At 46.9% G+C, this 27,729-nt stretch overlaps 1 protein-coding gene across 2 annotated transcripts in view; it reads left to right on the plus strand.

The window, feature by feature from the left end:
* Nucleotides 1-23,206, plus strand: part of PRDM14 (PR/SET domain 14) — a 35,015-nt gene extending 11,809 nt beyond the window's left edge. The window contains exons 3-10 of one of the 2 annotated variants that reach the window (XM_085022142.1): nt 1,639-1,681; nt 2,126-2,362; nt 2,971-3,024; nt 3,116-3,273; nt 4,212-4,482; nt 10,566-10,768; nt 17,904-18,005; nt 22,128-23,206. In XM_085022142.1, coding sequence (XP_084878268.1) covers nt 1,663-1,681; nt 2,126-2,362; nt 2,971-3,024; nt 3,116-3,273; nt 4,212-4,482; nt 10,566-10,768; nt 17,904-18,005; nt 22,128-22,355 — 1,272 coding nt within the window. In that variant the 5' untranslated portion in view covers nt 1,639-1,662 and the 3' untranslated portion in view covers nt 22,356-23,206. Of the gene's footprint in view, nt 1-1,638; nt 2,363-2,970; nt 3,025-3,115; nt 3,274-4,211; nt 4,483-10,565; nt 10,769-17,903; nt 18,006-22,127 lie in introns of those variants that run through there. The other variant, XM_021090784.2, reaches the window with a different exon arrangement.
* Nucleotides 23,207-27,729: the final 4,523 nt, after the last annotated feature.

Genomic DNA, 27,729 nt, shown 5'->3' on the forward strand with positions numbered 1-27,729 from the left:
GCCCGGGCCTTTTGCTGCCCCATTCCGCCAGCCTAGAGCGGCCACAGTGCCCGCCCCTAAAGAGCGAGGGGCGAGCGCTCTCCGCTGGGTCCCCGACAGGGTTTGGAGATGTGAGTTAAGTGCGCGACCCCCTAAGGACCGAGGGCAAGTCGAGCGTCGGCCAATGGCCGCGGTGGGCGGGGAGAAGGGTCTGGGGACCTGCGTGGGCCGAGTCCCTTCCCCACCCTCGCGCTCTCTTTGCCCGCTGCCCCGCCCGCCGCGCTCTTAAACCCGGTTCAGCCCTGCGGGCCGGCCCGAAGCCTACCGGTCCCGAGCCCGCGCCGTCCCTTAGCTGCCCGGAGGCGCCCGCTCCGCGGCTTAGCTCTCCAAGGTGGGTGCCAGACCCGGCGCGACGCGGTGGCCCGGGGCCGTCGCCCGCCCGGGTGGTCGGTCGCGCAGGCAGAGCTGTCGCTGGCGCCGTAGTTTTAGGGGGGTGGTTTTGCCCTCTTGGGGCTTTTACTCCTTAAGTGGCTTTCAACCCCAAATCGCAGATCCTCGGGTTGAGGCGAGAGCAGGAGCGGAGCGCCGTTGGGGGGCTCAGGAGGAGACAGGCAGATGCCTTCGTCGTGGCTGACCTCTTCTCCTGACCCCATGTTCTGTAATTTCTGAGTCACGACCCTGGTTCGTTTCCATATCGGACTCATTGATCTTGCCCTTAAGACCCGCTGGCCCTGAAGGGGCTCCATCCCCCAGCCTTGGTGAACTTTTGTCCATTAAAACGACATCCATTCCGAGTGGAGGCGGCGGCGGCGCGGGTCCGGGAACCTTCTCTCAGCTGCCTGGCCTGGGGTTCGTCCTCGCCTACTCCTAAGCCTCCAGGTCGGGAACCTGGGGGGATGTGGCGGGACTCGGCACACGTGGGGAACCCGCGCTGGCTGCGGAGCTCCGAGGGGAGCCGAAGGTGGCGCCCTCCTCCTCCTCTCAGCCGGGTCCCCTGGGCCCGCGGGGTCAGCCCTGGGCCTCGCAGCGGGGCGGCCTCCCTGAACCTGTCCCCGGGCTGGGGGAGCGCGTCGGCTGCGTTATCCTACCCGAGCTCTTGGCTCTGCCCTCCGGGATAGGGACCTAGGAGCGCCTGGAGCTGCCGCCTGCGCCCGAGCTCAGCCCGGTCTTTCTCTAGGCTCCCAGCCCCGAGGCTGGGAAGACCCCGCGGCTCCGACCCACCCTGGAAAAGAGGATTTTTTTTTTATTTTTTTTTTATTATTATTTTTTTTTGATGAGGAAGAGGGCAGGATAGGGAACTTGAAACGGATTTTGCAGGAGCCGGGTTTGGGCAGAATGTAGAGAGGGGGTGTTGGAAGCCAGCCGTCCTGGGTCAAGGTGGGTTTGGAGAGAGAAGGCAAAGGCGACACTTACCAGGAACTTGAAGTCAGGCGGAATCTCGGTAGATTTTCGTTTTGTTTTGGGTTTTTTTTGGGGGGGAGGGGGGCGGATTTATGGCTGCTTTTTGTTTTGTTGGTGGGGTAGGTCTTTCGGGATTGAACTGGGAAGTGTATCCAATTCCCTTCAACCCGGGGCTGCCTCGGATGGTGGAAGTGTGGCAAGAGGGGATGTCCGCAGCGCCCGGCACCCCTCACTCGGCTGCGCTTGCTTTTCCCGCAGGCGGACCGCTCGCGGTGGCCCAGGATGGCTCTGCGGCTGCCAGGTGAGACCGGTCCCCAGGACAAGGAGTGCTACCCGCCCGACAGGCTTCAGAGCAGCCCCCAACACCTGGCCGCCTACTACACCCCTTTCCCGCACTATGGCCATTACGGGAACACCCTCACCACGGCGGAGGAGGGTTTCCAACCTTTCCGGCAGCTGGAGGCCCTGTCGGCGTCCCCGGCTCTGCCCCCCTTCGCCTTCCGGACAGCGCCTCCCTTGCTGAGCCCCGGGCTGGCGCTGCCGAGGGAGCCGCTCTATGATGTGCCCTGGTACAGCAAGCTGCCGACGTGGTACCCGATCCCCCACCTGCCCAGGGAGGTGCCACACTTCCTGAACAGCCCGCGCGAGTTCACGGGCGCCCCCGCCGAAAACTTGGGCCAGGTCGGCGGCCGGAGCGATGGTGGCCAGTGTTGGGGACCTGAAGTTTTCCTTCCGCCGCCCCCAGTGGATGCTTCTCTGCTACCCGAGAGGCCGAAGCCCTCCCAGTTGTTACCTGGCTCCCCCGGCGAGCGCTCTGAGGATGGCCCCAAACTCGTGAACCAAGAGAGAAAGGCATCGCCCCGTTACCACTTCACCCAGGAAGACCTGCACTTAGTTCTGTACGGGGTCATTCCCAGCCCTCAGCACCCAGCCCGCTTGCACCACGCGATGTCGGGCCTCCTGGTCCCCACCAACAGCTCTGGTAAGGGCAGTCCACAGGATCCAGGACCTGGGTGGGAGGGGAGAAGAGGTGGGAAGGAGGCAGGAGCAGCGAAGAGGCGCTTCAAGGTGGATTCGAGGCAGTGCGGGTCCTGATCCGGCGTGTACCCGGCTTCCAGGAGAGGATGGAGCTGCAGAGGTCAGGCTCACCTCACAGCCCCATTTACTTAACTCCGCGACTCCTGAGGTGGTTTTAGTGAGAATGAGGGGGAGGGGAGAAATGGTTTGTGCTGTGGGCTAATCAGGCTGGCTCAGATTCTAGCAGAAAGTATGAGGTATTTCAATGAGAACCTCGTGCCTTTTACACTGGGAGTCTCGGCTCAGCCACCTGACCTCAGCCCGAATCAGCATTATCTCTGATTTCTCAAGTTCCTTACATGTGCAAGGGGGGTTAATTACAGCATAACCAACTAGCCTCCTTCGGAGTCTCAAATAAGAAATTGCATATGTAAAAGGAGCAGGAAAAAAGACAGGTAACATCAAAACTGAGTACAATGGTGAGCTCCAGCTAGTGGGTTGGAAAACTCGGCATGAAAGCCTTTCATACTACATTTCATCGAAACATAAACATTTAACCCTGTCTTTTTCTAGGGTCTGATTCTCTTCCTCAGACTCTGGATAACAGCTCCCTTCAGCTCCCGGAAGGTAGGCAGGGCTCCTGGCTTGGAATCCTTTTCCCCAGCAAATGCGGTCAGTTTCCTGACTGGCTTTCTTTTCTGCCTTGGGATCTTCCTAGGTCTCTGCCTGCGGCAGACGATGTTTGGTGAGGTCGCACATTTTGGTGTGTTCTGCAATAGCCTCGTGGCCAAAGGAGTCAGGTTTGGACCCTTTCAGGGTAAAGTGGTCAATGCCAGTGAAGTCAAGACCCACGGAGACAATTCTCTGATGTGGGAGGTAAAGTTCTTAACGGTGGGGTTGGCGGAAAGTGGGGAGGGAGGCGGGTGGGGAAGAACCTTGGCCCCTGCTCCTCTGGGAGGGGGGACTTTGTCTCTCTTGGGGCCATAACCCGCTGTCTGTGCTGCCTCTTTTGCAACATAAAGGAAAAGAAAGGCAGATGTTCCATCCAAAAGGATTGCACCTCTGCACGGATTCTATGTATTTTTTGGTGCCTTAAGGCATTTTCATCAGAAGATTGGCCATGGAATATACATTTAAAGAATCGATACATTGGGTTATATGTATACACAAGCCAAATGCTTTAAAGACTGGTACGAGGAATACGCCAAGGGACTAAAACCAGATTTAAAATTTTTGACATTGCCCTTTGAGGATTTTTAAAAACTCATACTCTTGACTCTGTCCGAGGCAGGCTGGTAGGATTGCAGTTTGTCAGAATTTATCAGATTATTCTACCTTGCCCTGAGTATCTACTTCAAGGATTATCATTTAGGAAAATGATCTGAAATCCAGACTTCACAGGATTCTCTGTAATAACAAAACATTAGAGATGGTAGAATTGCCAATGGCAGAGAAAGAATTAAATTATGGCTTTGTTGATACACACGCAAACTAAGTCTAGAGAAAATATAAAACCAATAGTGGTGGAATTAAATGTAATCCCCTATTTCCCTTACCTCTGTTTATGAAATTAACTTATGCTCACTAGAAATTTGGAAATCAAGGAAGTGACAAAAGAAGACTCTTTTTAAAATGTCACATCACCTGTAGAGATATTTTTAAACTAATAAATCTATTTAAGCTGAATAATATTAATAAATCTCTTCAGTGGGTCAAGGTTGAGATTTGAATGTTGCATTTTTAATAAATAAATTAACTTTATAGGTTAGAGCAAAAAAAAGTACCTTTCGACCTTTCTGTTGGATTTCATTTAGATTTTTGAAGATGGTCATTTGAGCCACTTTATTGATGGAAAAGGAGGTGCTGGGAACTGGATGTCCTATGTCAACTGTGCCCGTTTCCCCACGGAGCAGAACCTAGTTGCGGTGCAATGTCAAGGGCAGATATTCTATGAAAGCTGCAAGGAGATCCACCAGAACCAAGAGCTCCTGGTGTGGTATGGAGATTGCTACGAAAAGTTTTTGGACATTCCTGTGAGCCTGCAGGTCATAAAGCAGGGGAAGCAGGCATCTGGGCCCTCAGAAGGTGAGTGCACGACTTTGCCTCACCCAGTGAGCCCCTCTGGGTGCCAGGTCAGGGCTCTTCTCGCGGCACAGCACCTTGCACATGCTTGTGGATATTCTCCCCGCAAAGGCTAAGGCAGGGGACAGAACAGGGTGTCTAACCAGCTGGCCATTACCCTGCTGGAGGAAGGTGCCCTCGTCTTTTCAGAGCTGCTAAAGCTACTCCTGTTCCTGAGGATACCTTTAGTTTGGAGTTCCCTGGGGGCCTTGTGGTTAAGGACCGGCATTGTCACTGCTATGGCTCAGGTTCAATCCCTGGCCCAAGATGCTGCAGGTGCAGCCAAAAAAAAGGGAGACTTTTCTTTCTTTCTTTTTTTAATTTTTTAATTTTTTTTTCCTGCTGTACAGCATGGGGATGAAATTACTCTTACATGTATACTTTTTTTTTTCCACCCTCTGTTCTGTTGCAATATGAGTATCTAGACATAGTTCTCAATGCTACTCAGCAGGATCTCCTTGTAAATCTATTCTAAGTTGTATCTGATAACCCCAAGCACCCCATCCCTCCCACGAGACCTTTATTTCTTTACTTTTCTATCCCCTCATTCACTCCCAGAGAAACAAAAGTGAATTAAATGGATGCAGCCACTGCTCAGGTGAGCCACCTTCTGATTCCTGGCCGTTAGGGCTCACATCGCTCCTGAAGTCAAAGCTTTAGAGCAGCTGTGTTTTTCAGATGGTGGCCTGCAGTATCGTGATGTGGTGGGAAATTGATTTGGTGGTAGAGACCAGCATTAAAGACGGAAAAAAGAGAGAGGATAAGAATAAAATAGAATAGAAAATATTGATGCTACTCTCACTTAAGTAAGCATTGTTTGCTGAGGTTTTGTTTCTAATGGATATGTGTATGCTAAGTCTCCAATATAAAACGTGTAATTTCTTTCTTTTTTTTTTTCATTTTTGGCCACCCCTCAGCACATGGAGTTCCCGGGCCAGGGATCAGATCTGAGCTGCAGTCATGACCTAAGTTGCAGCTATGGTGATGCCGGATCCTTAACCCACTGTGTAGGGCTGGGGATTGAACCTGTGACCCAGTGCTCCCAAGACTCAAAGGATCCCATGGCACCATAGCAGGAACTCCTAAAACCTTATTTTCTTACCATGGGTCTCAGTCAACTTTGGGAAGCATAGTGCTACACTCTCCAGGTTTTTTTTTTTTTTTTTTTTTTGCTTTTTAGGGCCACCCTTTTGGCATATGGAGGTTTCCAGGCTAGGGATCAAATTGGAGCTACAGCTGCTGGCCTACACTACAGCCGCCGCAACGCAGGATCTGAGTTGAGTCAGCAACCTACACCACAGCTTATGGCAAGCCAGATCTCCAACCCACTGAGCCAGGCTAGAGATCAAATCCACAACCTCATGGTTCCTAGTCGGATTTGTTTCCGCTGCACCATGACGGGAACTCCTACACTTTCCAGTTTTGATGTGGCTGTGAACACATGGGGATCGTGGGAGGATGAAGATTCTCATTCAGGGTTGGAACCTGGGATTCTGCATTTCTATCAAGCCTCCAGGGGATACTGAAGGTCTGGTCCCTGGGTCACATTTTAATAGCAAGGAGCTAGAAGACCACCCACCCCCTCTCTGGCAGCTAGCCTCTGGAATTTGCATTTTAAAAAAGCTCTCTGAGCAATTGGTTTTTACTTTTATATCCCTAGGAACCAGTGATCTCATTCATGGGGATAAGACAAAGCAAATTACTGTAATAGGTGTAGTCAGATAGAAGACCTCCTCCTGCCATTGCTGAGGAGAAGGTTCAATCCCTGGCCCAGGAACTACCACAGGCCAGTGTGTGACCAAAAAGAAAAACAAGAGAGAGAGAAAGATGCATGTAACTCACAAAATATAATCATCCTTTTGAAAAATTTAACACTGTATCAGAGCTATTAAAATGTTCATAGGAGGAGTTCCCGTCCTGGCGCAGTGGTTAAGGAATCTGACTAGGAACCAAGAGGATGCAGGTTCAATCCCTAGCTTTGCTCAGTGGGTTAAGGATCTGGTGTTGCCGTGAGCTATGGTATAGGTGGAAGAAGACTCGGCTCGGATCCCGTGTTGCTGTGGCTCTGGCGTAGGCCAGTGGCTACAGTTCCGATTCAACCCCTAGCCTGGGAACCTCCATATGCAGCCTTAGAAAAGACAAAAAAATAAATAAAATAAAATAAAATGTTCATAGGAGTTCCTTTTGTGGCTCATTGTTTACAAACCTGACTAGTATCTATGAGGATGTGGGTTCGATCCCTAGCCTTGCTCAGTGGGTTAAGGGTCTGGTGTTGCCATGAGCTGTGGTCTAGGTTGCAGACATGGCTTGGACCTGGCGTTGCTGTGGCTGTGGCGTAGGCCAGTGGCTACAGCTCCGATTAGACCCCTAGCCTGGGAACCTCCTTATGCCGCAGGTATGGCCCTAAAGGGACAAAAAAATAAAAATAAGAAATAAATAAAATGTTCATAATGTTTGATATATCAGTAATACTCTTCTGGAAATTTATCTACAGGAAATAGTCCAAAAGGAAAAGCTTTGTCCACAAGAATTTTTTTTTTGTTTTTTTTTTGTTTTGGCTTTTTAGGGCCTCACCCACAGCATATGGAGGTTCCCAGGCTAGGAGTCCCTTCGGAGCTGCAGCTGCTGGCTCATACCACAGCCACAGCAACACTGGTTCCTCAAGCCGCTTATTGAGGCCAGGGGTCGAACCTGCAACCTCATGGTCACTAGTCTGATTCGTTTCCACTGCGCCACCATGGGAACTCCGAGAATTTTTAGTATAACATCATCCACATTAGTGAAAAATCACAAAATGCCTGATAGTAGAATAATTACCAGGTAAATGATGATATATCAGCATGGAATAATATGCAGACATCAGAGATTACAATCATATAAGCAATAAGCCTGAGGGTTATCATGGTCCGTGGCGAAAACCCCCAGTTATCTGTGCTCCACTTCTTTTTGTCTTTTTGCTATTTCTTTGGGCCGCTCCAGCGGCATATAGAGGTTCTCAGGCTAGGGGTCTAATCGGAGCTGTAGCTGCCAGCCTACACCAGAGCCACAGCAACGCGGTATTGGAGCCGCATCTGCAACCTACACCACAGCTCACGGCAATGCCAGATCGTTAACCCACTGAGCAAGGGCAGGGACCGAACCCACAACCTCATGATTCCTAGTCGGATTCGTTAACCACTGCGCCACGACGGGAACTCCCTGTGCTCCACTTCTAACCAAATCATAGCCGATGCTTATTTTTACTGTTATGACAACGGGTATTTTTGGATCATTTGTGGCGGAAAGCTTGTAAATAACCTAATTTGTTGGGGAGACTAAGGGATGAAGTCATTCGTTTGCCGTTCATAGGAGTGTTTTAGGATAGGAGAGAAAGAATCAAAATGCCTCTCTCCCTTCAAAAGAAAAGAAAGGTCCTTTTTTCAAAGGCTTTTGGTGAGGCTTGGTGGACATCTTCCCCTTTAAAGGGGTCTTGAGTGGGAGGGAAGGGCCTGGGCCCTATGTGGGCGGGTTATTTGAGTTTTTGCGCCTAGTCAGTGTGTGTTTGGATGGGTGGGGGTGCGAGGTGTGAAGACAGCTCTTAATCTTTACCAAACCGAATGGTAATGGGGCAGAAAGCGTCGGTTTTGGCCTTGAGAAACCCTTGGTCATAAAGATGGAGCTGGGAGGGAGAAAGAAAAGAAACAGGACAAAATTAGGTTAAGATATATTTCCGAGGACCTGAGCAGAAAAGTAGGCGGCTGAAGCCTAATTAGTCTGGGTGCTTTGTCATTTCTGGCTAAGTGGTTGTTCTTATGCAAATTCACGGTCGAACCCTTACTCTGAATTGCGGGGTGCCTTCGTGCTTTGATTTGTAAAGGTCTGTCGTGTAGGCCCCCCCTTCCCACCCCAGGAAGCAGGAAGGCCAGGTATTTCTAACCAATGAAAATTCTCGCTTGGAGCCAAACCTGTCTCAGCAGGGGAATTCTGAGAGTATTAGCACCTCAATGAAAGCGATAGACGGGACCTGGCCAGGGATGGTCCTGGGGCTGGTGGTTGCCTTCCTGGGTTTTACTTAATAAAACGATTTATTACCTTAGCCACCTGTTGCACGTGCATGGGACAGAGTTATCAGCAAAACGCCCAGTGGTTGGCTTTCCCGCTATCCTGATGCTAGAGATTTCCACCTACGCACTTTGCAGAAACTCTCTTCCGGCTCTCCTCTCTCTCCCTGGGGCCAATGAGGTTTCAGAGATGCATTCACAGTCAAAGCCACTTGATCCTCTGGAATCCAGAGTGTCCTCGGCAGGGGATGCTTTTGTAGGTGGCCCCAGTTCTCTCCCTGCCCCCCCAACACATAGACACCCCTGAGCCTGGCACCTCCTCGGCTAGAGTCGGTTGCACCCTCTCTAACCTCTTCCCCCCGCCCCGTTCCTCTGTAAAACCAGACTTAACCGTTCTCAGTCTTGTCTGTGGCTCCAGGACGGTATCACTCAATAAGTGTGTTAGGATCAAAGGAATCATCACAGTAACCCTATATGTATCAGGGAAGGCAAGATGTGGTCATCCTTACTTTATACATGAAGATTCTAGTTCTGGAATCTTTCCTCAAATTTCAGAGAAGTGAATATAAGCTAAAAGCATGTCTGGAGTTCCCTGGTGGCTCAGTAGGTTAAGAGTCTGATGTTGCCACTGCTGCAGTGTGGGTTCGATCCCTGGCCTGGGAAGAAGCTCGGATGCCCTTTAAGGTCCTGGGTAAACGGCTTTGAACTTGGAGCCCAGGCTGATCAAAAAGGGACAAATATAGTGGGTATTTGTACATGACGCCAGTCGGGAACATGATCAAGGAGAGAATGACTTGCTCTTAAATAGGGCTGGGGAAGGGCTTCAAATGTACTTCAAAAGGGAGGGAGAACCTATAGCTTAAGAGATTGAAAAGACAGAGCAACCGCAGACAATATGGTGGCTTTGAATTTGACATTGAACCAACTGACTACAATAATGTACATTGTATATTTATATACATTAATATATGTATTTCTATTAAGGAATAAGGGTTAACTCTTTAGGTATGACAGTGACTTTAGAGTTATGATTTTTTTAAAGTCATTATCTTTTCAAGATTATGATTTGAAGTGCTGATGAACCAAATGAGAAATTAGTATTAAAAATAATCCACTGTAAGGAGTTCCTTGGTGGCTCAGCAGGTTAAGGATCTGGCATTGTCACTGCAGCAGCTCCAGCTGCTGATGAGGAACAGGTTTGATTCCTGGCCTGGGAACTATCATGAGCTGTGGGTGCAGCCGAAAATAAAAATCAAAAAAACTGGGTTCCTGTCGTGGCGCAGTGGTTAACAAATCTGACTAGGAACCATGAGGTTGCAGGTTCGATCCCTGGCCTTGATCAGTGGGTTAAGGATCCGGCATTGCCGTGAGCTGTGGTGTAGGTTGCAGACGTGGCTCGGATCCTGCATTGCTGTGGCTGTGGCGTAGGCTGGTGACTACAGCTCCGATTAGACCCCTAGCCTGGGAACCTCCATATGCCTCAGGAGCAGCCCTAAAAAAAAAAAAAAGACAAAAAAAAAAAAAATCAAAAAAACCCACTATGGAGGGAAGTGACACAAATGAGTTGGTCACTGTCAAAGTTCGGGGTCTGGGTACATGAGAGTTGATTGTATCATTTTGACTTTGGTTTTGTTTTTCTTTTTTTCTTGTCATTTTAGGGTTGCACCTGCGGCAAAGGGACGTTCTTAGTGTAGGGGTCGAATCGGAGCTGTGGCTGCCAGCCTACACCACAGCCACAGCAACTCGGGTTCTGAGCCATTTTTGTGACCTACACCACAGCTCATGGCAATGCCGATCCTTAACCCACTGAGCAAGGCCAGGGATCTAACCCGCATCCTTATGGATCCTAGTCAGGTTCGTTACCGCTGAGCCACGATGGGAACTCCAACTTTGGTATATGTTTTAAATTTTCTGTAACAAAAGGTTTTAAAAGTTGTCTTAAAGAAAATAAGACTGAAGGAAGGTAGCTGACCAAGCCACTGGCCCTTATTCCCCTGTGTTTGACAGAGTCTGCAGAAGGGTACAGATGTGAAAGATGTGGAAAAGTATTTACCTACAAATATTACAGAGACAAGCATCTCAAGTACACCCCCTGTGTGGACAAGGGTGACAGGAAATTTCCCTGTAATTTGTGCAGACGATCCTTTGAGAAGAGAGACCGGCTCCGGATCCATATCCTTCACGTCCATGAGAAGCACCGACCCCACAAGGTAAGAGTCAAGGTGATCCCTGCTCTCAGGTAAGAGTGAGCCCACCCGCCACTCCAACACTGCTTTTCCTGTTTCTTCCCAAACCCCTGAGCACATACCAAGGGCCTCCTGTATACAAGTTGCTGGGACCCAGGCCAGACAGGACAGAGTCTGTGGAGGGCAGAAAGCAGAAGAAAAAGGAAACTCTCATCAGCTGGACAACCATTTGCACGAAGGGGTTAATTTCATGGTTACTGGCGCTCATTGACACAAGTTCTGTGTTCTACAATCAACGGGCCCTGGGTTTTAATGCTATAGAGCTCTCTCGGTCAACAACAGTAGCCTTAATAAAAAGGGACATGATTGACCTGTTGCTCTAGCTGGGTTTGGGTGGCACTGGTTAAAACAGTGGCTCTTCAATGGCTAAGATCACCAGGGCAGGGGGGGAGTGGTCTAGTCAAAAATGCAGATTGACGGGGTTCCCATTGTGGTTTAGGGGAAATGAATCTGACTAGCATCCGTGAGGATGCATGTTCGATCCCTGGCTTTGCTCAGTGGGTTAAGGATCCAGCATTGCTGTGAGCTGTGATGTAGGTCACAGATGCAGCTCCGATCTGGCGTGGCTGTGGCTGTGGTGTAGGCCAATAGCTATAGCTCCGATTTGACCCCACCAAGTCAGGGGGTGGGAGGAAGCTTCCATATGCCGCAGGTGCCACCCTAAAAGACAAAATTTTTTTAAAAAAAGGCAGATTGACAACCCCAGAAAGTGTACCATGATGTCCGGGTGTAAAGACTGAGATACCTGGTTGATGGGGGACAGAGGAACTGTGTCCTCCTAGCTGGACACATGGGTTATGAAAAGCTTCATAGACAGGTGGCTGAGAGCTGAGTCTCGAAGGACAGGAGGGTGTCTGGTTTATATTGGAGGCGGAGTTGGTTGGGGAGGGGAAAGGGTTGAGACATTCCCGGCAGGAAAGGAGCCTGGCCCAGGGGTTTAGGTTACTATACCTGGCTCCGTGATGTGTGCAGGCGCTCCAGGCGAGGATGAAGCATAGACGAGGTCCAAAGGATGGATGGCCTCTATGGTGTGCCAGGGACTTTGTAAGGAAGAAAGGCAATAGTGGCCTTAGGGAGCCATTGTCCACCATTCTGGATACCTGGTCACTTTGCCAGGTTTGGTGCAAGAGTGCCGGCTACCATTGGTCCTAATTAGGAGAAAGAGGATGGGGCTTGGGTGCAGAAAGATGGATTGGGTTGGGTTCCCTCGCTGTCAGGACTCCTTGAAGCCCCAGTTTTTTGTTTTTTTGTTTTTTTGTTTTTTAATTTTTTTAAATTAAATTACAGTTGAGGAGTTCCCACCTGTGGCTCAGTGGTTAACAAATCCGACTAGGAACCATGAGGTTGTGGGTTCAATCCTTGGCCTCACTCCCTACAAGGCCCCACAGCCTTATAAATCAACTGGACTTTATTTTATTTTTATATTTTTTGTCTTTTTGCCTTTTCTAGGGCCGCTCCCATGGCATATGGCAGTTCCCAGGCTAGGAGTCTAATCGGAGCTGTAGCCGCTGGCCTACACCACAGCTCACAGCAATGCTGGATCCTTAGCTCACTGATCAAGGCCAGGGATCAAACCCGAAACCTCATGATTCCTAGTCAGATTCGTTTCCGCTGCGCCATCATGGGAATTCCAAAGGATGTTTGTTTAAAAAGCACGAGCTAGAGTTCCCTTATGGCTCAGTGGGTTAAGGACCCAGCATTGTCACTGCTGTGGCATGAGTGCAATCCCCAAAAAGCTCAAGCTACAGGATTAGTTTGGGTTTGTTTCGTTTTGCTTTCTGGCTAGAGTAGAGGGCAGGAAAATGTTATATGAGTCAGATAAAAAAATGTCCACTCGGATGTTATGTGGGTCATTTGCCTAAACACTGAGGATCATGGTGACTCTTGGTTTGGGGTTCGAGGAAGGGCAGATGGTAGACCAGGAGGTCCCACAGATAACAGGAATGATAGAAGGGGTGGAAGTTGGTAATAATAACCTGGGCTTCAAGAGAGGAGTTGTCTTTTTTATCTTGGTTTGGGTTTGGAGTTTTTTTTGTAATTTTTTACTGTGTTGTCTTAAACTCAGTGTTCTGAAATTTGGTCAGTATCTTCCTGAGTGGTCTGACCCTTCCTCATGACTATAGATACCTTTTAACTCTGGGTTTCAGATCGAGCAAAAATTCTTCTTAAAGGTTTTTTTATTTTAGGAGTTCCAGTTGTGGTGCAGTGGTTAATGAATCCGACTAGGAACCATGAGGTTGTGGGTTTGATCCCTGGCCTTGCTCAGTGGGTTGAGGATCCGGTGCTGCCGTGAGCTGTGGTGTAGGTCTCAGATGCAGCTTAGATCCGGCGTTGCTGTGGCTCTGGTGTAGGCCCATGGCTACGGCTCCGATTCGACCCCTAGCCAGAGAACCTCCATGTGCCTTGGGAAGCGGCCCTAGAAAAGGCAAGAAAACACACACACAAATTTATTTATTTATTTGTTTGTTTGTTTTTATTTTTATTTATTCATTTATATTTTTTTTTGGTCTTTTTGCCACTTCTTGGGCCGCTCCCACGGCATATGGAGGTTCCCAGGCTGGGGTCGAATCAGAGCCTTAGCCGCTGGCCTACGCCAGAACCACAGCAACAATGGATCCGAACCGAGTCTGTAACCTACGGCACAGATCACGGCAATGCCGGATCCTTAACCCACTGAGCAAGGCCAGGGATCGAACCCGCAACCTCAGGGTTCCTAGTCAGATTTGTTAACCACTGCGCCACGACAGGAACTCCCACAAAAATTTATTTTAAATGATTTTTATTTTTTCCATTATACTTGGTTTACAGTATTCAGTCAATTTCTGCTCCACAGCAAAGTGACCAGTCACCCAGATAGATACATTCTTTTTCTCATTATCCTCCATCATGTCCCATCATAAGGTACTGGATATATAGTTCTCTGTGCCCTGCAGCAGGATCTCATTGTTCATCCACTCCAAATGCAATAGCTTGCATCTATTAACCCAAGACTCCCAGTCCATCCCACTCCCTCCCACTCCCCCTTGGCAACCACAGGTCTGTTCTCTGTCTGTGAGTCTCTTTCTGGTTTGTAGATTTATTCCTTTGTGTCCTGTTTTAGATCCCAAATACAAGTGACATCACGTGGTATTTGTCTTTCTCTGACTTACTTCACTTAGTATGCTAATCTAATCTCTAGGTCCATCCATGTTGCTGCAAATGGCAAATCTTCATCCTTTTAATGGCTGAATAATATTCCATTGTACATATATACCACTTCTTTATCCACTTATCTGTCAATGGACATTTAGGTTTTTTCCATGTTTATATAGTAAAAAATACTGCTGTGAACATAGGGGTGCATATACATATATATCTTTTTGAATTATAGTTTTGTCTGGGTATATGCCCAGAGAGCTCACATATATTTTAGTTGGATATGTAACTTTAGATAGAAATAATTTCCCATGGAACTTTCAAAGAATCATTCCATTTTCTTCTAGCATTTGTTGCCAATCTGGTTCTTATTTCTCTGTAAGAAACCAGTTTCCGAGCTTTGTGAAAATTGTTCTTTAACTTTGGAGTTCTGAAATTTTAACAAAATGTGTTAAATTAGATGTCTTTTTCTTTCTTTTTTTCCTCTTGCTTTGTAATCAGTGAAAGACAAAGTATTCTTTCCATTGGGAGACACAAGTCCTAAGCGCAAAGGAATTCTTTTTTTTGCCCTTGGCTGTCATCTGTCTTCAGGTTTTTGTTCTCTCCTGGGATCTTTTTGGCCAAATATTAGGTTGAATCAGCCTCCCTGTACTTAACTTTTAATTTTTTTCATTAGCATTTCTCTGAGAGTTCCCCAGCCTTATTTTAATTTTATATTATTTGGCCTCATCATGCAGCAGCTTGATGTGGGATCTCAGTTACCAGACCAGGGATTGAACACAGGCTGGAGCAGTGAAAGCACCAAATCCTAACCACTAGGCCACCAGTGAACTCCTTACCCACCCTTATTTTATTTTTTTTATTTTATTTTATTTTATTTTATTCTATTTTATTTTATTCTATTTTATTTTATTCTATTTTATTCTATTCTATTCTATTCTATTCTATTCTATTTTATTTTATTTTGTCTTTAGAGGGCTGCACCCCAGGCATACGGAGGTTCCCAGGCTAGGGATCTAATCAGAGCTGTTGCCGCTGGCCTGCACCACAGCCACAGGAACACAGGATTTGAGTCGCATCTGTGACCTTAAACCACAACTCACGGCAACGCCAGACCTGCTGTGCCATGACGGGAACTCCACACCCTTAGTTTTTTTTACATCAGATATTTGGTTTTTAGGAGTTCCCGTTGTGGCGTAGTGGAAACAAATCCGACTAGGAACGGTGGTGTTGTGGGTTTGATCCCTGGCCTCGCTCAGTGGGTTAAAGATCCGGCGTTGCAGTGAGCTGTGGTGTAGGTTGCAGACGTGGCTCGGATCCGGCTTTGCTATGGCTCTGGCATAAGCCAGCGGCTGCAGCTCGGATTCAACTCTTAGCCTGGGACCCTCCATATGCCTCGGGTGTGGCCCTAAAAAAAAAAAAAGGATTCTCGACCTTTAGCTGTCAGCTGAGTCCATTACATACACTATTTCTAGTCTATACTTTTTTGTTGTTTATTTTAATTTCCAAGAGCAGATTCACGTTCTAATTGCTGCCCTTTTATAATTGATCTACTCTTTTTGCAATATTAATTCAACATCCGACCTTTTTTGCTTAACTAACGATAATACATGTTCATTATTAGAACTTCATAGTACAGAAAAATTAGAGAAGACTTTAAAAATCAAACCCATGGAAGGAGTTCCTGTTGTGGTTCACTGGTAACAACCCGACTAGTATCCTTGAGGACGAAGGTTCTGTCCCTGGCCCTGCTAGTGGATTAAGGATCCCGCATTGCTATGAGCTGCGATGTAAGTTTCAGCCATGGCTCAGATCTGGCGTTGTTGGTTGCTGTGGCTGTGGTGTAGGCCAGCATCTGCAGCTCCGATCTGACCCCATATGCCACACCTGCAGCCCTAAAAAATATATAAATAAAAAATAAAAATCAACCTCATGGAGTTCCTGCTGTGGCCCAATGGGATTTGGCAGCATGTCTGCAGACCCAGAACACAGACTCGATCCCTGGCTTGGCCCAGAGAGTTGAAGGACCCCATGTTGCCACAGCTGTGGCATAGTCACATTTGTGGCTCGGATCTGATCCCTGGCCCGGGAACTCTATGTGCTGTGGGTGGCGAAAAGAAAAAAGAAAACAATTTTTAAATAAATAAATAGGAGTTCCCGTCGTGGCGCAGTGGTTAACGAATCCGACTAGGAACCGTGAGGTCGAGGGTTCGGTCCCTGCCCTTGTTCAGTGGGTTAACGATCTGGCGTTGCCGTAAGCTGTGATGTAGGTTGTAGATGCGGCTCGGATCCCGCGTTGCTGTGGCTCTGGCGTAGGTTGGCGGCTACAGCTCTGATTCGACCCCTAGCCTGGGAACCTCCATATGCCGCGGGAGCGGCCCAAAGAAATAGCAAAAAGACAAAAATTAAAAAAATAAAAAATAGATAGGTAGATAGATACAATTCAACCTCAAAGTCCCATCATCTAAAATACCCACTTTTCAGAGTTGCCATCATGATGCAGTGGAAACGAATCTGACTAGGAACCATGAGGTTTCAGGTTCCATCCCTGGCCTTGCTCACTCAGTAGGTTAAGGATCGGGCATTGCCTTGAGCTGTGGTGTAGGTCGAAGACATGGCTTGGATCCTGTGTTGCTGTGGCTGTGGTATCGGCCAGCAGCTACAGATCGGATCAGAGCCCTAGCCTGGGAACCTCCATATGCGTGGGTGCGGGCCTAAAAGGACAAAAAGACAGAAAAAATAAAAAATAAATAAAAACTAAAAACAAATTAAAATAACCCGCTTTTCCGCTCGTGCCCATAAGGACATCTGGGGAGCAGGGCACAGAGACACAGTAGATTCCTTTACTGGTTCAGAATTGCTGAGAAGATTTGACAGGAGGCATCAGAGTCAAGAGCACAGAGAAATGACAGGAACTGTTCATAGCAAGCGGATCCCCCAAATACTACCTTTTTCTTGTAGGTACAGGTCTTGGGTCTTCTGCCAGGTGCATTGCTATCATGGTCTCCACATTTGGCCCCACCCGCACTCCATATCTGTACAGTATTGAGAGGTTCCCTATAAACGCTTGTTGAATTCATTGCTAGGGGCTTGCAATTTATTTATTGATTGTCTTTTTAGGGCTACACCCACGGCACATGTAAGTTCCCAGGTTTGGGGTCAAATCGGAGCTGCAGCTGCTGGACTAAGCCACAGCCAGAGCAACATAGGATCCAAGCCATGTCTGTGACCTACACCAAAGCTCAGGGCAATGTGGGATCCTTAACCCATTGAACAAGGCCAGGGATCGAACCCACATCATCATGGATACACATCACCAGGTTCGTTACTGCGGTGCTGCCACGGGAACCCTGGCTTACAATCTATTCATAGCCTGTGAGGAAGGTATTTTGCCCATGAGACAAATCGGGGAAACCAAGATTCCAAGTTGAACTGAGTTGTTCTGGTCACACAGCTACTCGTTGGAGCAGGATAAATTCAGGCCTCTCTTATAACCCCAGTCCTTGTCCCTTCCCACATTATCCGTTGGAAGCAGCTGACACCCAAAGACTCCACCCATACTGAACAGCCTCTGGACCAGAGTCAGTGTGTCCAGATTCTACCTGTTATCTTCTGCCTTGGGATGTACACAGAATAAATACAGCAGTTCGCTCCCCCTCAGATAAACATAATGGTGATATTAGCCTGTTAAGGGAAAATGTGGTTTCAACTGTTTTCTTTTCTTTTCTTTTTTTGTCTTTTTGCCACTTCTTGGGCCGCTCCTGCGGCATGTAGAGGTTCCCAGGCTAGGGGCCTAATCGGAGCTGTAGCCGCCAGCCTACGCCAGAGCCACAGTAACGCAGGATCCTTAACCCACTGAGCAAGGCCAGGGATCGAACCCGCAACCTCATAGTTCCTAGTCGGATTCGTTAACCACTGAGCCACGATGGGAACTCTCCTCAACTGTTTTTCTTTTTCGTCTTAGTGTTCTACGTGTGGGAAATGTTTCTCTCAATCTTCCAGCCTAAACAAGCACATGAGAGTCCACTCTGGAGACAGACCCTACCAGTGTGTGTATTGTACAAAGGTAAGTGGGTCTTTCTCAATTTTATTTCTTTACTTTTTGGGCTGCATCCAAGGCATAGAAAAATTCCCAGCCCAGGGATCAAACCTGCACCACAGCAGTGACAATGCCAGATTCTTAATCCACTGAGCCACCAGGGAGCTCTTGAAACTTTTTTTTTTTTTTCTTTTTAGGAAGCATATGGAAGTTCCCAGGCTAGGGGTCCAGTTGGAGTTACAGCTGCTGGCCTACACCATAGCCACAGCAATGTGGGATCCGAGCTGCATCTGTAACCTACACCACAGCTCACAGCAGTGCCGGATCCTTGACCTCCTGAGTGAGGCCAGGGATTGAACCTGCCTACTTATGGATAAGAGTCAGATTCTTAACTTGATGAGCCACAATAGGAACTCCCCTGCAACTTTCTTTTAAAAGCTCCTCCTAGCAAATAAATAAATAAATAAATAAATAAATAAAATGTAAAGGGAGTTCCCGTCGTGGCGCAGTGGTTAACGAATCCTACTAGGAACCATGAGGTTGCGGGTTCGGTCCCTGCCCTTGCTCAGTGGGTTAACGATCCGGCGTTGCCGTGAGCTGTGGTGTAGGTTGCAGACGCGGCTCAGATCCCGCGTTGCTGTGACTCTGGCGTAGGCCGGTGGCTACAGCTCTGATTCAACCCCTAGCCTGGGAACCTCCATATGCCGCGGGAGCGGCCCAAAGAAATAGCAAAAAGCCAAAAAAAGCCAAAAAAAATATAAATAAATAAAATAAAAGCTCTTCCTTGAGTCTTATTCGGGTGTCCATGGATAAGAACTTGTACCATAAAGCCTGGCTGATAATGAGTTCTTGGTAAATTAATTCATTGTCAGCCCAATCCCCATTTCCTCCACCATATAGGCTCATGTTTGCTTACGATGATCAGATTCAACCTCCTGTTGCCAAATTGGCATTTAGGGAATGTGTCATAAATTAGACCCTAAATTTACAGAGACCTGTAGCAGACATGATTAGGTAGTATTTCAGAGCATGGACTCTTAAGTGCTGCTGATATTATTGTAGTGATAAATTGATCACACACACACACATATATATATATATATGATGATACACACTATTTTGGTTATGTATTATATATACCTGTGCTGTCTATTTAGCCATTAACCGTATGTGGCAATCAATTTTTTTTTTTTTTGTCCTTTGTCTTTAGGGCTGCACTCACAGCATGTAGAGGTTCCCAGGCTAGGGGCTGAATTGAGCTATAGCTGCTGGCCTACATCACAGCTACAGCAACCCCAGCTCCAAGCCTCATCTGCGGCCTACACCACAGCTCATAGCAACGCCAGAACCTCAACCCACTGAGCAAGGCCAGGAATCGAACCTGTGTCCTCATGGATACTAGTCGGCTTTGTTAACTACTGAGCCATGATGGGAACTCCAAAATTTTTTTTTTTAATTTTTTTAATATAGCTGATGGTAGTTGGAAATTTTAGTAACTTGGTGGCACTGGCCACATTTCAAAGGCTCAGTAGCCCCAGTCTTGGTTGCTGGTGACCACCAAATTGGATAGCACTGGAATTTGTTGTTTCTATCATTGAGTCATTTATATTTGTTAATAATAATAGCCGTAACAGGAATATAGGCTCTCTTAAGGTGACTTCTAAACTTCCCTAAGAGGAATAAAACAGGAATAAAAGTCTACCAGGCGTGGAGTTCCCGTCGTGGCACAGTGGTTAACGAATCTGACTAGGAACCATGAGGTTGTGGGTTCGGTCCCTGCCCTTGCTCAGTGGGTTATCGATCCGGTATTGCCATGAGCTATGGTGTAGGTTGCAGTCGCGGCTCGGATCCCGCGTTGCTATGGATCTGGCATAGGCTAGTGGCTACAGCTCTGATTCAACCCCTAGCCTGGGAACCTCTATATGAACCTCCATATGCCTTGGGAGCGGCCCAAGAAATAGCAAAAAGACAAAAAAAAAAAAAGTCCATCAGGTGTAGGGAAAGGAATTCCACTAAAGAAATTGTGTCAATAGAATGGAAATAATCCGTGTAGAAAAAGGGAGTTCCCTGGTGTCTCAGTGGCTTAAGGATCCAGTGTTGTCACTGCTGTGGCACAGGTTCAATCCCTGGCCTGGGAACTTCTGCATGCCATAGGCACAGCCAAAACAAATGAAAAAAATTAAAAAACCAGGGATGACTTACTTACTAGACCATGTGGAACCAGCACCTAAGGCAAGCGGCCATGGATTTGGGTGGACAAGGATTCAATCTGAGGGATAAATGCTCTGCTGCAGGATTTCCAGAGCAGGGACAGAATATTCCAGTGCCTCTCCTATTCCTGGCCTTCTCATTCTGATCCTCACCTTGGACTTGTAGTTAACCTGGGAACTAGAGATGCCTGCAAGGGGGGAATCAATGCCCTTGGGGCATCAATGAACTGTTTGGCATTCTGACCTCTGTGTGAGACTCTGGTACTTCAGCTGCTGGAGACTGTCCTTGTCTGGGCATCCTGGCACCTATACCTGTGCTCCTTACTGGGCAGTGGCCCAACCCCACATGTGCCCTGATACCCCAGCATTGAGTGCTTTTCTCCTAGTCCCTGCTCCCCAAACCCAAGGTCACTGATTTAACCTAGTGTTTTGTTATCACTGTCAGTGCCCCCCTCATGGAGTCATTATATCTCTAATAAATATTTGAAAATTACAAAGGTCGAGCAAAGTACTGAAGTGAATTAGGGGAAAAGTTATAAGTAAGGGAAAGAAAAAAAATGATAACAAAAAGACACAAAAACAACAAAGTACTGGAGTTCCCGTGGTGGCTCAGTGGAAACAAATCCGACTAGGAACCATGAGGACTTGAGTTTGTTCCATTTGCCCTGAAAAGACAAAAAAGTAAAAAAACATATAAAAAATTTCAAAAACAACAAAGTACTTGGGAATCTAAAATGGTTCACAGCCACTCTGGAGCACTGGCAGTTTCTTTAAGAACTAAACTTGTAACTACCACACAACCCAGCAATCGCTCTTCTGGGCTCTTATCCTAGAGAAATGAAGGTTTATGGGTTCACACTAAAAACTGTACACAAACAGCAGCTTTGGAGTTCTTGTCATGGTTCAGCGGAAAGGAATCTGACTAGCATCCGTGAGGACACAGGTTCGATCCCTGGCCTCACTCAGGGGGTTAAGCACCCAGAGTTGCCATGAGCTATGGTGTAGGTCACAGATGCGCCTCAGATCGGGTGTTGCTGTGGCTTAGGCCGGCAGGTGCAGCTCTGGTTTGACCCCTAGCCTGGGAAATTCCATATGCCATGGGTGCAGTCCTAAAATAAATAAATAAATAAATAAATAAGATGGTCATTATGTGAAAGGATTCCCCCACATCCCCAAAAAATATATAGCAGCTTTATTCATAGATGCCCCAAACTGGAAAAAACCTGAGTGTCTCTCAATGGCTAAGTGATTAAACAGACAGCAGAACCTCACACTGTGGAACACACTTCAGCAATAAAAAAGGATGAGCTGTCTGTACACAAAACTGCCTTATGAATCTGCAGAGAATTATGCCGCGTGCAAACGGCCCATCCCCAAAGGTTACATACAGTATATGCTTCTGTCTACAAAGCCTTCTTGAAGTAATAAAATTCCAGAAATAGAGTACAGATTAGCGATTGCCAGGGCTTAAGAAAAAAGTAGGAGTAGGAGGGAACTAGGTGTGGCTGTAACAGGGCAATGTGAGCATCCTTATGGGAGTTCCTGTCGTGGCTCAGTGGTTAAGGAATCCGACTAGGAACCATGAGGTTGCAGGTTTGATCCCTGGCCTGGCTCAGTGGGTTAAGGATCCGACGTTTACGTGAGCTGTGGCGTAGGTCGAAGACGAGGCTCAGATCCCACGTTGCTGTGGCTGTGGTGTAGGCCATCTGCTATAGCTCTGATTCAACCCCTAGCCTGGGAACCTCCATATGTTGCGGAAGCGGCCCTAGAAAAAGGCAAAAAGACCCCCCAAAAAAAGAAAGAAAAAAAAAGAAAAGCTTACAAACAAAAAACCCAAGGTCCATTGATTGGTGAACTCAGAACAATGAAATTAAAATTAACCCCTTGTTGTCCAGCTGATGAAGTTGTCCTTTTTTCTTCTGCTTTCTGTTCTCTGCAGAAGTTCACTGCCTCTAGTATACTCCGCACCCACATCAGGCAGCACTCCGGGGAGAAGCCCTTCAAATGCAAGTACTGTGGTAAATCTTTTGCGTCCCACGCCGCGCACGACAGCCATGTCCGGCGTTCACACAAGGAGGATGACAGCTGTTCCTGTAGCATCTGTGGCAAGACCCTCCCCAATCAAGACGCTTTCTATGCCCACATGAAGTTTCATGAAGACTACTAACTAGCCTTTAGAGATTTTGAGGATATTTCTTGTTTATGGGTGTGTCTTGTGGGGAAAAGTGATGCTTATATTGAGATGAGACACAGAGTAGTGGAACTGACCAATTAGCAGAATTTGCCAGAGTTCTTGGTTGTGGTATTAACATCCTTTGCAGAAATGTTTTTTGTTTTTTGTTTTTGTCTTTTTGCCTTTTCTAGGGCCGCTCCTGCAGCATATGGAGGTTCCCAGGCTAGGGGTCCAATCAGAGCTGTAGCCAACCGGCCTACGCCAGAGCCACAGCAACACAGGATCCGAGCCGCATCTGCAACCTACACTACAGCTCATGGCAATGCCAGATCCTTAACCCACTGAGCAAGGCCAGGGATCGAACTTGCTACCTCATGGTTCCTAGTCGGATTCATTAACCACTGCGCCACGACGGGAACTCCTTTGCAGAAATGTGTTTTACAGTTTCTAACAAGAATGGAGTTCAGGTGAATTCAAAAGGACGGAGTTCCCATTGTGGCGCAGTGGTTAACGAATCCGACTAGGAACCATGAGGTTGCGGGTTCGGTCCCTGGCCTTGCTCAGTGGGTTAAGGATCCAGCGTTGCCGTGAGCTGTGGTGTAGGTTGAAGACGCGGCTCAGATCTGGTGTTGCTGTGGCTATGGTGTAGGCTGGCGGCTACAGCTCCGGTTGGACTCCTACCCTGGGAACCTCCATATGCCGCAGGAGTGGCCCTAGAAAAGGCAAAAAGACACACACAAAAAAGGAGGCTTTTTCTCTATCTTTGCCTCCTCGGGGCCCTGACTGTAATATGTTTGTGGCTGTCCCCTGTTATGTTTCTTAACAGAATAAATTCTTTAAAAATGCTGCCTGAGCTTCATTAGTTTGTAGCAAGTGTTCAGATATGAATTAAGTTCCCATCTTTATTTGGATTCATGTTAAAATCCTTAGTTTCTACCCCTCCCCTGTCACATGACAAATACCTGTTAATGGTTTGTTTAGCACCAAACAGAATTATTTGGAGGACCCAGAAGTTACTTATTTACCCCACCATCTGTGACCTGTACCACCTGGGGGAAAAAAAAGTGAGTATGAGGACCTGTTGTCATGGCTCAGTGGTAAAGAACCCAACTAGTATCCATGAGGACATGGGTTTGATCCTTGGCCTCGCTCAGTGGGTTAAGGATCTGGCGTTGCTGTGAGTTATGGTGTAGGTCTCAGACGAGGCTCCAATCACCCGTTGCAGTAGCTGTGGTGTAGGCCAGTGGCTTCAGCTCCGATTTGACCCCTGGCGTGGGAATTTCCATATACCACAGGTGTGGCCCTAAAAGCAAAACAAAACAAAACAAAGAAAAATGATTACGAAATGAAGAAAGGCTAAACATTGCAATAGACTAAGAAATACATAAATGTATTTCTATTGCTCTAGCTTTCAGCCTGATCTCATTCCTGATGGAGAGACAAGTGGAATTTTTCACAGGTCTCCTAATTAGCTGGTCCATCTAGTATATAACATGAAATGGAAAACGTGCCACACACATTGTCACAAGGCTGGCACAAGCTTCTGGAGACTATTCTTCTAACGCCCAGGGAAATGGCAGACTCATCTCATATGGGGGAAAATAGCCAGCATCTAAGAGAACATCAATCCTATGAGATGGTGCCACTGAGTGAGCACTTTACAGATGAGGAACTCGAGGCTGAGGGAGGAAGGAAGTGGTACAGCATTTGCCTCTAAGGGCCAAGTCAGGTCTGCCCACCTCTGAGGTTCAGCTCTTAATGAATCAGCTTTCTATCAACTATCCCATTCTTCCCTATATTAGGGTAAGCAGCAACACACTCTTAAATATCTACATGGAAGAGTTCCAGGTGTGGCTCAGCAGGTTAAGAATCCAACTAGTATCCGTGAGGATGCGATACAGGTTCGATCCCTAGCCTCAGTGGGTTAACAGATCCAGCATTGCTGTGAGCTGTGGTGTAGGTCAAAGATGCACCTCAGATCTGGTGTGGCTGTGGCATAGACTGGCAGCTGAAGCTCTGATTCAACCCCTCACCTGGAAACTTCCATAAGCTGCGGGTGCAGCCCTAAAAAGGCAAGTAAGAAATCACATGGAAAATTGGAGGGCAGAATGAAAATGCATCCTAGCCACAAGCAGAGCTCCTAAGCTACTAGGTCACATCCCGAGCCCTGGGTCTATTGACCGCCTAGGATTTTTCTGCACCCTCTTTTATTCATGGTCCGTGTCTCTCCCAGTGGAGAAATTTCGCTGCGGAACAGATGCCCCTTCAGAGGGAGGCGCCCAGCTGGGGCAGCGTCCTTTGAGAAAGAGATGTGGTGCAGGTGGAAAAGCAGTGACAGATTTTCCTCTGGGGGATCCTTGGCTGTGCTGAGGAGGTCTGAGTAATTTATCCTAATGGGAGCGTGCCCTGTTGTTTTAGGACTGTTTTAGTTCATGTTAATTAAGTCAGAACAATGGTCTTTGGAAAAGATCAGGGCTCATCCTGTAATTAGCCAGCCTTTCTTTGACTGCTAGTTCCAAATATATTTTGAACGTTATTCTAAAACCAGACACTAAAGCAAGACATCAGGAACTGGTGAGATGCCAATTTTTTCACTAGTTGAATAATTCAAATTAACTACTTTGTTCTTTGAACCAGAATAGTTAGCAAAGGAAGGTAAATTTCTTTTCCTCTTTTCCAACACAATGGGAACTCCTATTTCTTTTTTTTTTTTTTTTTTTTTTTTTTTGTCTTTTGTCTTTGTTGTTGTTGTTGTTGTTATTGTTGCTATTTCTTGGGCTGCTCCCGCGGCATATGGAGGTTCCCAGGCTAGGGGTTGAATCAGAGCTGTAGCCACCGGCCTACACCAGAGCCACAGCAACGCAGGATCCGAGCCTCGTCTGCAACCTACACCACAGCTCACGGCAACGCCGGATCTTTAACCCACTGAGCAAGGGCAGGGACCGAACCCACAACCTCATGGTTCCTAGTCGGATTCGTTAACCACTGCGCCTCGACGGGAACTCCGGAACTCCTATTTCTACAAAGTTTTGATCATGTTGACCAAGTTGCATATATCAATTTTTGGTTTGAAAAATACAGGCAATTCCTAATACCTCTTTTTAGTAATTGCCTTAAGCTCTCTTACGTTTATTTAAAATGTGCATCTCTGGGAGTTCCCATCGTGGCTCAGTGGAAAGGAATCCGACTAGTATCCGTGAGGATGCAGGTTCGATCCCTGGCCTTGTTCAGTGGGTTAAGGATCTGGCATTGCTGTGATTTGTGGTGTGGGTCGCAGACACGGGTCGGATCCCGAGTTGCTGTGGCTGTGGTGTAGGCTCTGATTCGAACCCTAGCCTGGGAACTTCCATATGCCACATGTACGGCCCTAAAAAGAAAAGAAAAACAAATGACATCTGAACCCTGGAAAAATAATGAAGCTCAAAGTAAAGTGGCATCCCTGATATTGATGGGATGGTTAATGGGCCCTCAGGGTGTTCTTCTAAGGCTTGAGAAGTTGGCCTTCCCATGAACAAAGCTGTCAAATAGACAGATGTTTGGGACCAAACTTCTGTGGGGCCCACTGTAGGCTCACGGAGCCATGGTCATAAAGTTAGTTTGTACACAGAGAGTACAAGGCAGATTGGAATTTCGAGAAACTCCCATTCACAATAAGATAAAATCACAAATACCATCCTAGACCGCCTCTTGCTGGGTCTACTTTTGATGCTTACAGTTTGTACAGAATTTCATTCATGATAGTTTTATGTATTTTCAGAATGTGCTATGACTTCTTAAGGACAGTAATTACACTGAACTGCTATTTTATGGCCCTTCTCCAAAGTTCAGGAGGATGGATTTATTTGTTGTTATTGGTTGTTGTTTATTTGTTTGTATTCTTTTTTGCCTTTTAGAGCCACAGGTACAGCTTAGGAAAGTTCCCAAGCTAGGGGTTGAAGCAGAGCTGTAGCTGCTGGCCTACACCACAGCCACAGGAACACTAGGTCCGAGCCGTGTCTTACGCCACAGCCTGCAGCAACAACAGACCCTTAATCCACTGAGCAGGGCCGGGGATCAAACCCTTGTCTTCATAACTACTAGCTGGGTTCGTTACTGATGAGCCACGGTGGGAACTCCAGGAGGACGAATTTATGTATTGAAGTCTTTTCCATAGAAACATTTAACACAAATATATCACAGCACTTTATGTTGGTTGACATATATTGAAATAGAATAACAAAATTATTTTGAAACAAAAACAGTTTTTAGAAATACTATAAAATAGAGAATTTCATGGTGGCCTAGCGGTTAAAGGACCTGATGTTGTCACTGCTACGGCTCAGTCATCATTGTGGTGTGGGTTCAATCCCTGGCCCAGGAATTTCCCCATATCTTGGAGTGGGGAAAACCAAAAAAAAACCCCAATAAAATAGAGATAAACTTCTCCTTCAATGATAATCTCTACATAAAGTGTGGGAATTTCATAGAAAACTAGTTTTCTTCATTATTTTAAGAGTTTATACAGGAAATATAAAAAGTGGAGTAAATTGCATGTTTTAAAATTATGTAAATTCTGTCTGTAAGTGTGTAAAATTTGTTTTGGATTTATTTCCAGCTTAGTACTTTGTGATGAAAGCCCTTCACTGTTAAAATATACCAAAGAGATTGAAATTCTATTTATTTTATTTTTTTTGTATTTTTAGGGCCACACCCGCGGCATATGGAGGTTCCCAGGCTAGGGGTCAATCGGAGCAGTCGCCTTGGGCCTACACCACAGCTCACAGCAATGTCAGATCCTTAACCCTCTGATCAAGGCCAGGGATTGAACCCACAACCTCAGCGTTCCTAGTCTAATTCGTTTCCGCTGCACCGCGATGGGAACTCCCTGAAATTCTATTCTTGATTTTACAAACTTTTAAAACCCCGTTTTCATTTGCTTCCATGTTCTTTTAGACATCTATATATCAATTTTTTTTTAATGCATATAAGAATACTAGGTAAGGAGTTTCCATTGTGGCTCAGTGGTAACAAACCAGATTAGTATCCATGAGGACGTAGGTTCGATCCCTGGCGTTGCTCAGTGGGTTAAGGATCTGGCATTGCTGTGGCTGTGGTGTAGGCCGATGGCTACAGCTCCGATTCAACCCCTAGGCTTGGAACTTCCATATGTTGCGGGTTGAGCCCTAGAAAGACCAAAAAAAAAGAATACTAGGTGAGATTTTAGGGCCAGATATGTGATGTCTCCCCATTCTTCACCAATTACATGTAGCAAGATAACTGAGAAGGAAAAGAGTTCACAATTCACAGTAAACCTGCTTTTGATGACAGAAAGATTTTTTTTTTTTTCTTTTGGAAGGGTTTTCTCAGCCTCTGATGGCTGCAAGACTGC

The sequence above is a fragment of the Sus scrofa genome, chromosome 4 (assembly GCF_054392235.1).
Source record: "Sus scrofa isolate SSC_HxYL_T2T_F1_AM1 chromosome 4, Sscrofa_HxYL_maternal_Yorkshire_Landrace_v2.0, whole genome shotgun sequence".
Lineage (NCBI taxonomy): Eukaryota > Metazoa > Chordata > Mammalia > Artiodactyla > Suidae > Sus > Sus scrofa.